This window comes from Strix uralensis, chromosome 9 (genome assembly GCF_047716275.1).
Source record: "Strix uralensis isolate ZFMK-TIS-50842 chromosome 9, bStrUra1, whole genome shotgun sequence".
Lineage (NCBI taxonomy): Eukaryota > Metazoa > Chordata > Aves > Strigiformes > Strigidae > Strix > Strix uralensis.
Genome location: NC_133980.1, coordinates 22,535,061 through 22,549,121, shown reverse-complemented (window position 1 = coordinate 22,549,121; position 14,061 = coordinate 22,535,061). Strand labels below are relative to the sequence as shown.

At 36.5% G+C, this 14,061-nt stretch overlaps 1 protein-coding gene across 4 annotated transcripts in view; it reads left to right on the top strand.

Moving 5' to 3' along the window:
* PXYLP1 (2-phosphoxylose phosphatase 1) overlaps positions 1–11,555 on the top strand; it is a 61,328-nt gene extending 49,773 nt beyond the window's left edge. For all 4 annotated transcript variants that reach the window (XM_074877720.1, XM_074877719.1, XM_074877721.1 and 1 more), the window contains exons 5-6: positions 6,522–6,661; positions 9,223–11,555. In XM_074877720.1, the coding sequence (XP_074733821.1) occupies positions 6,522–6,661; positions 9,223–10,154 (1,072 nt within the window). In that variant the 3' untranslated portion in view covers positions 10,155–11,555. The remainder of the gene's footprint in view (positions 1–6,521; positions 6,662–9,222) is intronic.
* The last annotated feature ends 2,506 nt before the right edge of the window (positions 11,556–14,061 follow it).

Here is a 14,061-nt window from a genome sequence, read left to right as displayed (position 1 = left end):
CTACCTTTGAACTGGAAGTTTGTTGATGATGTATAAATAAGCTGAGATACCTGATTGAAAGTTTGGCTTGTTTAAGCTTTCTGGACTTTAGTTTCAGATAAGTATGATGCTCATATTCAGTCTGTTCTTTATTTGATTGGCATTCAGCTGATGGAATTCATTAATTAAGCTACAGTCCTGTGGACTTGTAATGGGTATGTGAAATAGCCTTGAGGTCATGCTTCGGTTTTGTGAATTATGGACTGTGACATATAAATGTGGAATGAATATAAGAATCTAAAACTTCAATTAATATTATTATTGTTTTCATTGCTGGATGCAAATTTCCAAAGGGAACTGAATAATACATACTTTTTTCCCCTCAAGAAAATTAATTGAATGTTGTTATAAAAATCCTTTTATTGTGGTGTTTGTTTATGGGTGGAATAAATTCATCTCCCACTTCTTTTTCCCTTTGTATCTTACATTTATAGTGTCAAAAGTAAATAAATATGCAATATTTCTTCATTGAGTTTGTATGCGAGATAGAGAAGAAAGACTTTTTGGAAGATGCTACAATGATTTCAGAGACTGCTATAGTTTGATAGTACACTGAGTTAATTAGCATATGCTTTAAGGCATTTGAGAGGTGTTGATGTTAATCCTAAGCAGTTTAGTAACAAATATTTGAATTTTGGGTTCAATATGCACATGTCTTGAAACTGCCAGAAAAATGAGAGAGAAAACTGTGGGAGAGGCAAGTGTCATACTGAGCTAAAGGAGGTGTGGATTTGACTTGGAGTGAGGTCAATGCATGATCCAGATCAGAATTAGTTGAAGAAAGGTCTCTTGAGGCCTCTTTTGACTTCTCTAAAGACTCAGAAGAACAGTGGACTGGATCACTATAGAGATTGTTATAAAAATGTAAAAGCTGTAAGACCTTTATGAATAAATAAGCATCAACAGTACTAATGTTGTTTTAAGAATCTATTTTGTAGACTACAATATTCTATTGTTTTTAGTAGCTCTTTCCATTTATTTGTGTTCTAAAAAAGAAACAGTCTAGTCCTTTGATCTAACACTTTTTGTCTTCTTGAAACTTTACAGAAAACAAATGTTATTTTTGCTTGAAGTTATAAAATCATTTTTAGCATTTTAAGTAAAGAGAAAAGGGACTTGCTTTTGGTGCAGTTAACAGACAGAATCTGATGTTACACAATTACAAAAAAGTAATGTTCATTTGTCAGAACTTTGGTGTGTGTCTGGCGTGGTCATGTTTACTTGCGGAGTGACGTGCTGAGGGTTCTGCATTTCCTTGTAAGAAGTTTGGACCTCTTGGCTTTTGCAAATTCTGCATTTACTAACAGAAGTGACATTTGCATAGATAAATGCTTTTTGGGAAGGAAAAAAAAAAATCAATATCTCATTTGTATCAATGTCTGCCTCCAAATTCTTTCTTGAGGCATATAGATCTCCTGCAGAACTCTGGAGTATAGTGCTGTGAGAGGACAGCACTGTGCAGTAACAGAGGTAAGATGAGTAAAAAGTTTACCCCTCCTTAATTCTGAGAAGCAACTATAATCTGCTGTTAGTTTTCTACTTGATTAACTATTCAGTTCTAGCCTTTAAATAAATGACTCTTAGTAATTCATCTCAATAATTAAAGTATTTCTTCCATCACAGTTTCTTTTTTAATCATAACCTTGACCAACATATCTTTTGTCTGCAGCATCTTATGTGGTGGTGAAGGTATGTTATTTATGCCACTCCTGAATTTTTATGAACATGTAAATCATTAAATAAACTGTAGTTGCATGTAGTCTTGTCAAGATAATGGCTTTCCACATCTGTTTCTTAAATTCCGTACTTCATCTTAATTAGATTAACTTTGCAATTTTTATAGGTATGTAGTCTCAAATTTGTAGGTGGTTCAAAAGAGCGTTCAGTTTAATGAGTTGGCGGACAGATTGAATGTGGTGATTTGTTGACCATCAGGTTTGTTGACGAAACAAGGCTTACACTGTACTTCATGTTACAGTATACATAGTAGAAATAATGCAGTAGTTCAGTGGTCCAGTAGCTTTGGTAGGAAAGAATGTTAAGGGAATCTTGGCCTGTTCCTATCAAGAAATTAATTTTGGTCAAAAGTAGTCATAAAATTAATAAATATAAAGATTAAGGGATGGGGAATTTTTACCAAAATTGACCTTGTTGGGTCTGATTTACAGCTAAGGTATAAAGGAGGAACAAAACACTGCTCTAGATCTGATTTCTATTTATGTTTTAATTCTTTAATAGAAACAATTCCTGCTCGCAGGGATCACTAGGGAAGAAAATGTTTCACAAGTAGACAGTATAAATCATAGTAATATTTTCCTGAGTGATCCTGAGACAAGTAGCCCTGAGAAATAAAGATGATTTTCTTCTTGCTTTGTAAATTAGCTATCAAGTCTAGCAATGGTCTTCATGCTGTGATTCTTTATTATTACTATTATTACTAATTTTTTTTTTTAAACAAAGGCAATTAGCTCAAAGAGCGAGCCTCTTACCAAAAGAGGCTTTCATGCACTCAAACAGTCTGAGCATCACTTTACCCGGGGGTGGAGAGCCCCACTGTCTCCCATAGCAGTTCCTAAATACTGACACTGAAGTCTTGAATTCAGTTAGTCTCACAGGGGGTGTGGTGCAAAAATGTCCTGTAACAGTTTCTGTGCTGCTGCGCAAGATTTGAGGCTTTGTTGTATAAGATGTTTGAACTTAATGTTAGGCTGCATGAGTTATATTTTATACTTTTGCATATATGTAATAGATTCAATAAATGTACATTCATGCATGTTTCTGACGCAGTATTTTGTGCCACGACAGCTAAACCATCCAAAACCTATCAGCAGGTTTTCTGAGGTGTCATGTGCATATGCTCACTCAGGTACTAACTGTATTTCTCACTTTGCTGTGCTAATTCAGAACAACCAGCAAGTTAATGTTTGCTTCTCATAAAAAAAAAAAAAAAAAAAAAAAAAAAAACAACCAAACTAACCTCTAGTTTTTTGTATCTAAACTCCTAAAAAAAAAAAGGAAATTTTTATTGAAGGATATCAGCTCAGTTGCTGGCAGAAATAAACATATAGTTGAAATGGTTGCACAGATTTCTTTATACGCTGGTTACAGTGTAGCAACAGAGAGATGACATTTTGGTATTAAAGCTTTTCAAGACCTTTAGAAATAAGATATTTAAATATTGAATAATGGTTTAAATGTTGGTCCATTTTAATGCTAGTACATGAAAACTACACTATTAAATCTAGGGATCTATTATCCCAGTGTTTAGTTTGTAAATAACAAAAAGATAAGCTTGAGGGAAAAGAGGCATCCTCAGTTTTGTTACAGATAAAAGTTATTTTATTTTACAAAAATCAAGTCATTAAAAGCAAATTAACAGACATTAAAAATGGGAAATAAATGTTCAAAATTAGGAGAAAGAATGGCTATTACTAGTGGTGTTACCACTCCACGTTCTGACTTGAAATTTATTGTGTTAATACATTTCACAAATGTTGGTAGCTAACCATCATGATGTCCAGCAAATTATGGAAGGATATCTCTTTAGTCCATTTATATTTTCTTGTTACTCTTAGGGAAATATTAAGGATATTTCTGTCTTTTCAACTATACAACTGAGTAATTTTCTTTGCTTCCTGCTCAGACAGTCCCAGCAGTCTTAGCTCTGTTGCCTAGATACTCAATCTCCTGCGGCATCTGTAAATTGGCCAATTCAACAGGAGGATTCATATTCTAAATAAAAGAGAAATCTTGGGGCAGGGAGGGAGAATCATTTGTTAGCTAGTAGCCTGAGTGGTGCTGTAAATTTTTCGGTTGAGAAAAATAAGTTTTTATTTGCTCAGTTCTACGGGGTTAATCAGGAGAATTGCTGGTATGTTCAGAATTTGGTTGCGTACATGAGGATTACATCCAGGATAAGAGTATATTGTAGCCTGAGCTGTCTGTCCCCTTCAGGCCGAATGACTCTTATTTCTATTGTTTGATTTTTATTTTTTTCTTCCCCTGGAATATATTTAACGAACAGTGAGATTTGAATTCATATTTAGAAATATGTCTAACAGTCATATTTCATAATTCCCTTCTGCAAGCATGTGTTTAACTTGTGCTCACTTGAAAAATGAATGTAATCCAAAGTTAAGTAACTTGCATCTATATATGTGTATGAAAAGCTTTATCAATACATTGGAGTATAATTTTATCAATTATCATAAATTTTATTATTTCATCTTGGATGTTAGTTTATCTTGCCAGACATTTTTTAGATAAATCTTTTTACAAAGCACTGATAGATCCTTGTCTGTCTTATTTTCTTCCTTCCTGCAAGTGATTGCTGACAGTTTTTTCAGTATAAGTTTGATTCCATTAGAATTCAGATATTGTAAGCAAAACAGCAAAAGAAGCAGAATGGATAATGCAGTTCTTTTAGTTTTCTTGAACATATATTTTCAGAACTTGCTAATTAAATAAACAAGGTTTAAGGAAAATTGAAAAGCTCTAAATATGAATAAATTGTCAGTCATAAAGTGCAAAATTTAGAAAATTGGTAGTTCAGCCTCCTTCATCTGTAATAAGCTTAAAAAGCTATTTGCTAATGGGTTTAATTTTCAACTGAATTCTTCCATTTTTAGATTGCACTGCTGGGCTGTGAAAATAGTGAAACATAGGAAAAGTTCTATTTGAAATTAACATCTGGAGCTGGATTAAGCTTTCTAATGTATGCGTAGTACAACAGGAAACCTCCACTGCTTAAAGGAACAAAGCCTTTTTTATGTACCTCTGCTTCTCAAATACTAATCTTCATTTGCATTGTTAAAATTCTAATATACAGAAGCAGCTGTGGATGTAGAATGTCAAAAATTAGCTCGTTTTCCTTTCAATTTGAAGTAAAAATGAAAAAATTCTTTTGATATTTTTCTCTTACTTTGCTTTTTGTCTCATTTTGCATTTTTTCTTACTGGCAGTTGTACAATAATTTATCATAACATTTTCCTCCCAAGATTTTTTTCTTTTGAATCAAATACTGGAAAATTCAAGTTTTATAAAATGATATGACAATGAGCTCCCTTTCTGTTGACGGAGACACTGATTCTTATGAGAGCTCCTGCTTAGCTCTGCAAGAGGTGCTTTAGCTCTTCTGTGTAAGCACGAATGTCTTTGTCCTAGCAAACTTCGATCGCAGGCACTTACTCATACTTGAGTAGTGTTATTGCTCCCTCTTGTGGTTCCTGCAACTCTGGAAGGTTTTTTTAGACCTGAGGTTTTTGTATCTAAACAGTTGATGATTCTAAAGTGTAAATATGAACAATAAACCCAAAACTCAGACTTCTGTGAAAGTTCTCAGAAGAAATTTATCTTTTTTATATTTTTTTTTTTTTTATGTGAGCAACATAAAAAAACCCCAACGTATTCAGGCTGAAAGTCCAGTTAAAATGAGGACCATCCGGGGCAGAGTGGGTTGCCAAACAGTTTTTGACTTAGTTCTGCACAAAAGTAGTGAGGTGACATTTGTTGAATGTTGACATTTAACAAATAAATCCCTACTTAGGTAATGTATTTCTGTTGTAGAATTGTGATCATAGTTTTTTTTTTTTTTTTTTAAAGTTTAAATCCCTTTTGATTACATTGTGGACTTTTTTTGTATATGTAGTTTTCAGCACAGCAGTACAACAGTGGACTGTGATTGTATAGTGTATTTGCAATCTGCAGAACACTTTAGAAGATCTAAGCATTCTTTCACTGACTTGAATTTTACTTCAGTGAGTTAACCTAGACTTTTTTGTGTATATCTCTTACAGTTGTATTAATTACTTGCATTGTGGAGGTATCTTACCTGTTTAAGTGTCCAGCAGTGTTGGACTCTTTCTTCCTGGGTAATAGTACAATACCCAAACCAATGACTTCCAATTTTAATGGGGCCACTGAATACTACTTTTGGGGTACCTCTTAATTGAGGCTACATGAGCTATTTGATTTGAAGCCTGAAGTAATTAGAAATAAAGGCCAAGATTGTAGTCAGTATTGTACATTACAAAACGTGAGAATTCCTTCAAGATCATCTACTTAAAATACTGGTGATTTGAATGCCTTTAGATAGTCAGTGCCTTTGGCTGTGGTGTTAAAGTGCAATGGTATTTCAGAAACTGAAGAGTATTTTTTTGGTAAGGATTTTTTTTTTCTTAAATTCACAACAGTATTAGTGACTGCATTCAAATAAACAAAAATATTTTCAAATTACGTACCAAAAGGTATCATAATCTTAACACGAGAAGACATCAGTTTCCCTACAGCTCTTTGGTAGTTAGTAAGTAGTTAGATTTCTTTTGCATACTTGTAGAAGTCCTGAGTAAGAGCAGATGTTGTCTCAGTGGGAAATAACCTCACACCATGAAATTTCTGAGCTGACATACTTAGAATATTTGACTCTCTTGAGCTGTTTTCTCATATGCTTTTGGAAGTTTTCACATTTTGGTTTACCTCTCTAGGAAACCGTCTCATCCTCAGCTTGAAGCTTTCATTAAACATATGTCCAAAGGCTCTGCAGCCCAAATGGATGGTTCCCTAAGCAGCCTGGCTCGTTACCCTAGTCATTCTTTGTGCGAAATGGGTGAGCTTACACAGACAGGTGAGTTTCCTTAGCAGCTTTATCTTTTCTGCTGCTCTGTTAAATACAGTCTGCATGAAAAGGGATCTTCTATTTTTCTTTATATTGAAATAAATGCTTTTTTATGGGAAGCTTATAATGTTGGTCATAGCCGAGGTTATGCTGGGATATGACTAAAGTATTAGACTACCGTAAAAGTGGTAACAGTTCTAGAAACCATGCTTGTCAGTTCTGTTACAGATTGATCATGTTAGGCATCTCTTTCAACTTTCTTTGTAACAAGTCAAAGCACCTTTCCTTGATGTTGCTCTACACCACAAAACTGCTTTGTCACCCTTGTGAAAAACAACATTGCTGAATTCCTCCTGAAGAAGATCTGGTACTCTGTTACTGATTGGTTTGTAATTCAGAATGGCCCTGGAACTGAGGAGCACTTAGTTACCGCTTTTTACCTGTGGTGTAACTACTGTGTCGTCTGCAAGAGATTCACATGCAACAGACACGTTTGATGCTTCTATTATGGAAATAGAAAAACTGTGTACATCTGGTGCTTCCCCCCCTCTTTCCCCCTGCTTTGTAATGAAGTTCCAAGAGCATGCTTCATGGCATATTTATGTATATTTCCACTACAGGGAGACAAGTTTATGTTCTTATTTCATCCATCAGTTCTGCTGAGCTAGTTATTGGGAGAAAAGGTGGAAATATCAGCAATTAAATTCCAAACAACTTTTTTAAAAAATGAAGTTTTGAGACTTCATTGATGCTACCACTGAGAGAAGGGCTGCTGAACTCTGCTAGTGAACGCATTGTTTAGTTTATCTGTACCAAAAGAGTAGGGGAGACAGGAGGTAACTGGAAGTATTGAGGTCAGGGATTTGACTATGTAGAAGAAAGTACGTGGGGAGCTGGGAGTATTGTGCTGCTGGGGTCATTGGGAATATTAGAAAGAGACAAAGGGTTTGGGATTGGAGAGGGAGACTGGAGGTAGTGCTGAATCAGAGCAGTGATAAAAGGGCCATTTGGAAAAGATCTGGGACTGCTGTCAGCAGGCAATAGAAAATATGAGGGGACAAATGGTAAGAAGACAGAAGTATAGAACAAGTTGCCAATTTGAAGAAGCAGATTTTGCTGATTCCATAGCTCTTGGAATTGTGTTCTCCACCCAGAATAGCCAGCTGAAGTGATATGAACTGAAGACTGTGCTTGCTGCACTTACTTATCTGTGTGTGTTCATGTCAGTGCGTCAAAAACAAAAATACAGAACTTCTTTCTCACAAACATGTGGAAACATGCTGTTGCACAACTGGGTAGAAATGTGATTGTGAAAAGGGTTAGTCACATGTGGATTTTTCACTTCAACATCCATAAATTTATTTTGAAAATTCACATTAATGATATTTTTCTGTTCTGTGTCTTCTCAAATGTTAACACTGATCCATTCCGTTTTATTCCCACACCTTGCTTTTAACTGTGTTGTTCTTTTTATCTTAAATACTAATGACTGAAAGAGCATATCACAGTGAATCTGAGTAGTAGTGGATCTGAGTAGGTTTGGAGACTGACTGGAGAGAATGAAGAGTGTTGAACATTTGGGGAGTTAGCACCAATTTCCTCTTGCCAACTGTCTTTCAAGGAATCTCCTGTGTTTTTCAGTCCAAAACTTGCCAGTCAAATTCATGTATGTTTTGGAATCCCATCAGAAGAAATATTTGTGTTAGGCAGGTCAAGTCTTGCCAAGTGACATCAGGAGAAATCTAGTCAAGTTACCAAGGAACTCTTCCTAACACAGCATGCTGTGTGTGAAACTGGGTTCGTCATTGCACACAGCTTGTGACTGACTCCTATTGCCTGTAGCAAGTTATATAGATGTTCTAGTGCGTAAAGGGTTCATGACTGTTGCTTTGCTGCTGTGGGAGGGTTACACAAGTAAGGTGGATTCTGGAGTAAAGGTTTTGGTGTGTGAGAAGGATATTCACTCTCTTCCTTTCCAACCTGATAAAGGCAGAACATTAGTGTAGAATTACCAAGCAGTTTGAGCACTTACTGAAGGAAGATGGAGAAGGAAGTTTGATGCAATCGCCCTACCACTCTGTTTTGTGAGTTTACACACTAGTTTACATTCTGTGTATTCATTTCCTGACTGCTGGTAGTTTTACTGGCTGCCATAAATTTGCATGAAGCACAGCATTCACTGTCTGAAAACCTGACTCAGGTGCAGTCTAGATCCATCTTCGTAACCACCTTACTTTTATAGTCATGTTATACTCGTTCAGTCTGTGTCTCTAGTCCAAAGAACTAATACTGAACCACTAAGGTTTTAAACAAATTTTATGGAACCAGCTTTTACTAGCTATATCTCAGTTTAGCTCTTAGAATCTGAGAGATACTGAAGAATAGCAAATATCTCTCATGTCCTGCAATTTTCTTAATAGTTAGCATAGGTGAAGTTCAGTTTTGAAGTTCATAACCTTTTAAGTAATTCTTCATTTATCAGTAAGACTGCTAGCTGGTTTTGAGTTTTTCTCCAAACTTACGAAGATTCTAATCATGTATTGTAATTTCTTTAAAAATTCTCTTTTCAGGGGTTGTACAACACTTGCGAAATGGACAACTATTACGAGAAATTTATATAAACAAGCATAAATTGCTTCTGAGTGACTGGACAGCAAAACAGCTCTACTTGGAGACAACAGGAAAAAGCCGAACCCTGCAGAGTGCATTGGCACTGCTCTACACCTTTTTGCCAGATTTTGACTGGAAGAAAATTAACATGAGGCATCAGTGGAGCACCATTTTTTGCTCTGGAAGCTGTGACTGTCCTATGCGAAACCACTACCTAGAAGAGGAACAGCGCAGACAGTACAGTTTACGGGTGAAAAACAACGATTTGGAGAAAATATATGTGGATATGGCAAAGATTGTAGGCATTCCCACCAGGCAATTGAGAGCTTCTAACCCAATAGATTCTCTCCTGTGCTATTTTTGCCACAATGTGAGTTTTCCATGTACCAAAACTGGCTGCATTGGTATGGAACACTTCAAAGTAATCAAAAGACATCAGTTGGAGGATGAGAGAGAAAGGCAGGAAAAGAAACTTTATTTCTTGTATGCACTGCTGGCTACTCATCCTCTCCTCAACCAGACTGTTAATCGGCTGCAGCGTATTGCAGAAGGCAAGAAAGAAGAAGTATTTGTTCTTTACTCTGCGCATGATGTCACGTTGTCACCTGTTCTTAGTGCCTTGGGCATTACAGAGGCCAGATTTCCTAGATTTGCTGCCAGATTAGTTTTTGAGCTGTGGCAGGATGGGAAGAGACCCAAAGAACACTTTATCCGCATCCTGTATAATGGCGCTGATGTCACATTCCAGACCTCATTTTGCAAGGATTATTATAAACGTTCCATCAAGCCAATGTGCCCACTAGAAAAATTTGTCAACTTTGTCAAGAGGGATATGTTCTTAATTTTTAACAGCACTAGTTATTATGATGCATGTCGTAGAAGACCACTGTAGGGAAGGAAATTGAAAAGGAAGCCGTGTTAACTTGTGTATCACTGAAAGTCTGTATTCTGGTTGAGGTGCAGTTCAGTTTTGTTATTTCTTGTACTTGTATGTGTAAGTACAAAAGGGTATTGCTTGGAACATTCTTGAAATAGTTTTATTTTCATTCAGGCTGCAGATGATCTCCAATAGAAGAACAAATACTGAGGGAGTGTTATGTGTATGTGTATGCTCATGTATGCCGTGTTAACTGTAATGATAAATCACATGGGCTACTGTAACCTGGACATCGCTTGATAAAGACTGAGAATACACTTTGTTTCTCTGTATTCCAGAGCAATACTTGGATACCATAAGTTTAAAACCAAAATCATTTCACAGTCATTTAAAGCAGTTTGTATCAAGGTCTTTATGAATTCCAGGCATCTGCATTAAAACATTTCTAAGGAATTCTTGAAGCTCCTTACTCAAAAAGAAGCCTTTTAATGTTTAGGGGCTGGTCTTTAAAGCAAAGTGCATGTGTGTATCTGTGCATACTTACCTGAGCATGTACGAATGAGCGTGTGCCTTTATTGACCTCACAGACCTATAAATACTCTGCTATTGTTGCCAGTGCCGGAGAAGGGTGTACTGGAAAATGGATACAAAACTCTATTCTTTGATTGCACTTTCAGCACTTTGAATAGTTCAGACACAGTCTAGAAATATGTAAAGGTCTGTTGACGTTAAAATAGATAGCAAACACTAACATTACCACTAAACTTGAGTGAGAAATTAGGATTAGAAATCAGTTTTATGGTGAACTGTTGGGCTTTTTCCCATTGTGAATGTGTTCAAGCTGCTGTGCTACGGAACAGATCAGTGTTATAGGAATTTGATAGAGTGATTGCCTGAGACAGCTTGACTAAACACTAAGAAAATTTTGTAGTTAAGTTAGTGTTTTTATCGATTAGGAAGGTCTTATTTTGTAAGATCAGACTTGTACATATCGTACTGTGTGTATTTATAACACAGTAGATCTTTCTTACTTGTTTAGTTTGTAAAGACTTGTGAAGCTCACTTTTAGACATTTTTTCCCCTTGATCAGGATGTTTAGACTTAAGAATAAACTCTTTTATGGGTAACATGAACAATGAGTAGATTTGAAAACTTGTACTTCAAACTGCTTTCATCTCTTTAGGAGTAGTACATTGAGAACAAATTTTTAATAGAACTCACAGAAATTTTATAATGGTGGAGGCTTTTTATACCTCTAGAAATAATTTAGTCTGTGACTTGTGATTCAATGGTGCTAGTTTATCAAAGAAAACGTAACTCAGCATAAGTTCTCTGACTATTGGCATTCCACTCTCTCTGCTTTCAATGCTGCATTTGAACATGTTTCTTTAAATAAAATTTTGGGGACTCTTTGTATACTTGTGTGTTATGTTTATTCTGACTTCCTTAGCTGTTTGCAGTAACAAGGTAAGTGTGTATTGTTAAGCTGCTTGTTGCATTAGTAATTTCTGCAGTTAATATGTTCTGGTTTCCTATCTGACAAGGAGCGGGTAAACATTTCAAGCAGAAATCATGATAGAAAATTTGGGGCTTTACACATTAGAATGTGTAACTTTTGGAAATGTTTTCTTTCTAAGAGACTAGCTCTGTTAGTCATCATACATGTTTTTGTGCTGGAGGGCAAACAGGAAGAGAGAATCTGAACGCTGAGCTCACTTTGTATAAATTATGAGAACTGGACCGTTTGTCCAATGTAAGTACCAAATATTCCAAAGAGCTGCTGAGCTATCAGCAAAAGGAAGCTATAGCTCTTCAGAGTGTTATCTGTCAGAGCTATGATACTGTTTGGTGACCATTTGCAGGAATGATGCTGAAGTGCAGAAAACATTACCATGGGCGTATTATTGGTGTTTCAAGTGTGTTATTTAGAAACTTTGAACCCTTAACAGCTTCTGCAAATGCCAGTCTTCAAAAGCCTGTGCTAGAAATCGCATCTAACCTTGCATCTTCTTCTGAAGACAGACCATAGAATTGTTTTGTTTTGATTTGCTTGTACAGAAAGACCCGCTTTGTCTGTCGTAGGGGTTTTGAGATGCAGCCATGAATTTGAGGAGTTGTGAATTGGGATGGATTTCTCATTTGTTGGGCTCAAAGAAGCATTGAGATCTCAGATATTAATGGGTATTGCAGCGGGTATTCCAAACTTACAGCTTAAGTTTTTTGTAAAGCAGTAAAAATGTACTGATTTTATGGACCTTTGGTGGCTGGTCAACTAATAAGCATTCTGCTTGAAGTCTCAAGTAGACCTCAGGCTTAATCCCCCTAGGTAAATCAGTTAAATTGCATGCCAGGAAATGTGTTCATATGTGTGGTCATACATGAAGAAAAAGTGAAACAGATGCAGAAAGATCAGATTCTATTAGTAGCTGCAGTTCCTCAAATTGCTCTACATGTCAAATGTTTGTCCCTTCTGGGTATCTAATCTCAATCAGTGTTGCTATGTTGAAGGCTGTCCCTAATAGTGGTGATAATGGTGAATGCGAAGTATTGCTGTTCTCTAGCCAGAGTTCTTTTTATGCTTAGAGAGGTACGGGAACTGGTATTTCATTTCTCATTTCTGTTCTGTCTTCCTCAGCCTTTGCTTCACCGTTACCTGTAAACTTCTGTTGTGTTTAAGGAGGGTGGAAATGTGGGTGTGGGAGTACTTCATGGTCTTTCCAGCACTGTTTGTGCCAACCACTCCCCCTGTTGTCACTCCTTACTGCACAGTCTCTGAATAAAGGAATGATCCTTAATATAATGTTTTTAAGAAAGTCAGTGTGGTGTTGAGTGACTTACAAAGAACAAACAAGTATACAGTATATAAATGGAGGAGCACAGGCTGAATATAACCCTTTTGTATAGAGAAATGTGTAAGAAGAGAGGTGTGTGGCCATAAGGGAATGTAACAAGGTGAAAGGAGTGCACATAATAGTTGTTGATGTCTTGTCTTCGTCACTTTTTCTTGTGGCATCTAGTCTATAGCAGTTTGTATAATCAGGGCCATGGGCATGCAGTATAGTGACAAGGCACCTACGTTATTTTGACTGTTTCCAGTCATTGCTCTTCCTGCATGCTTTTGTCCCTTCTTTGAAGAAGAAAAAAGGTTATGTGAAAATTAACAAGTAACTTTTCCTGTTTCTAGGAGAAATGCAGATAACTGTGGTGTATTCTTATGGTTTGCTTACATTAAACATATTTACGCTTTGCTGTTAATGAAACTTCTCCAGAACTCCAACAAGAATTAATACCTTTATAATATTCCAGTATCTTGGGTGTCCAGACAGCTTTTGTGTATCTCCAAAGATAGAGACCCCACAACCTCCCTTGGCAACCTGTGCCAGTACTCAGTGACCCTCATAGTGTTAAAAAAAAAAAAAAAAAAAAAAAAATTCCTTTATGTTCGGGTGGAATCTCCTGTGTTTCTGTTTGTGCCCACTGCCTCTTGTCCTGTCACTGGGCACCACTGAAAATATCCCTTTTGTTTACATCCTTCCTTCAGATACTTGTATGCGTTGATGAGAGTCCCCCTGAGTCTTCTCTTGTCTGGGCTAATCAGTCCCAGCTCTCCCAGCCTACCTCACATAAGAGATTCTCCTGTCCCTTAATCATCACGGCCCTTCAGCGGGGACTCTACAGTAGCTCCATCTCTCTTGTACTGGGCACGATAAAGAGCATGATAACTGTTTAAGCCAAAATAGCCTTCCACTATGGTCAGGGCAGTGGTAAAAAACCTGGATTGGGGAGTTAAAGGAGAATCTGGAACAAAATTTTCAAAGGTGCAGAAGGGTCAGATTCTTCATATCATTTAGATGGCTGAAGATGCAAATCGGCTACAGCAAAAGGTATTTTTCCCTGTCTTTTCATGTGTTCAGGCTAATGT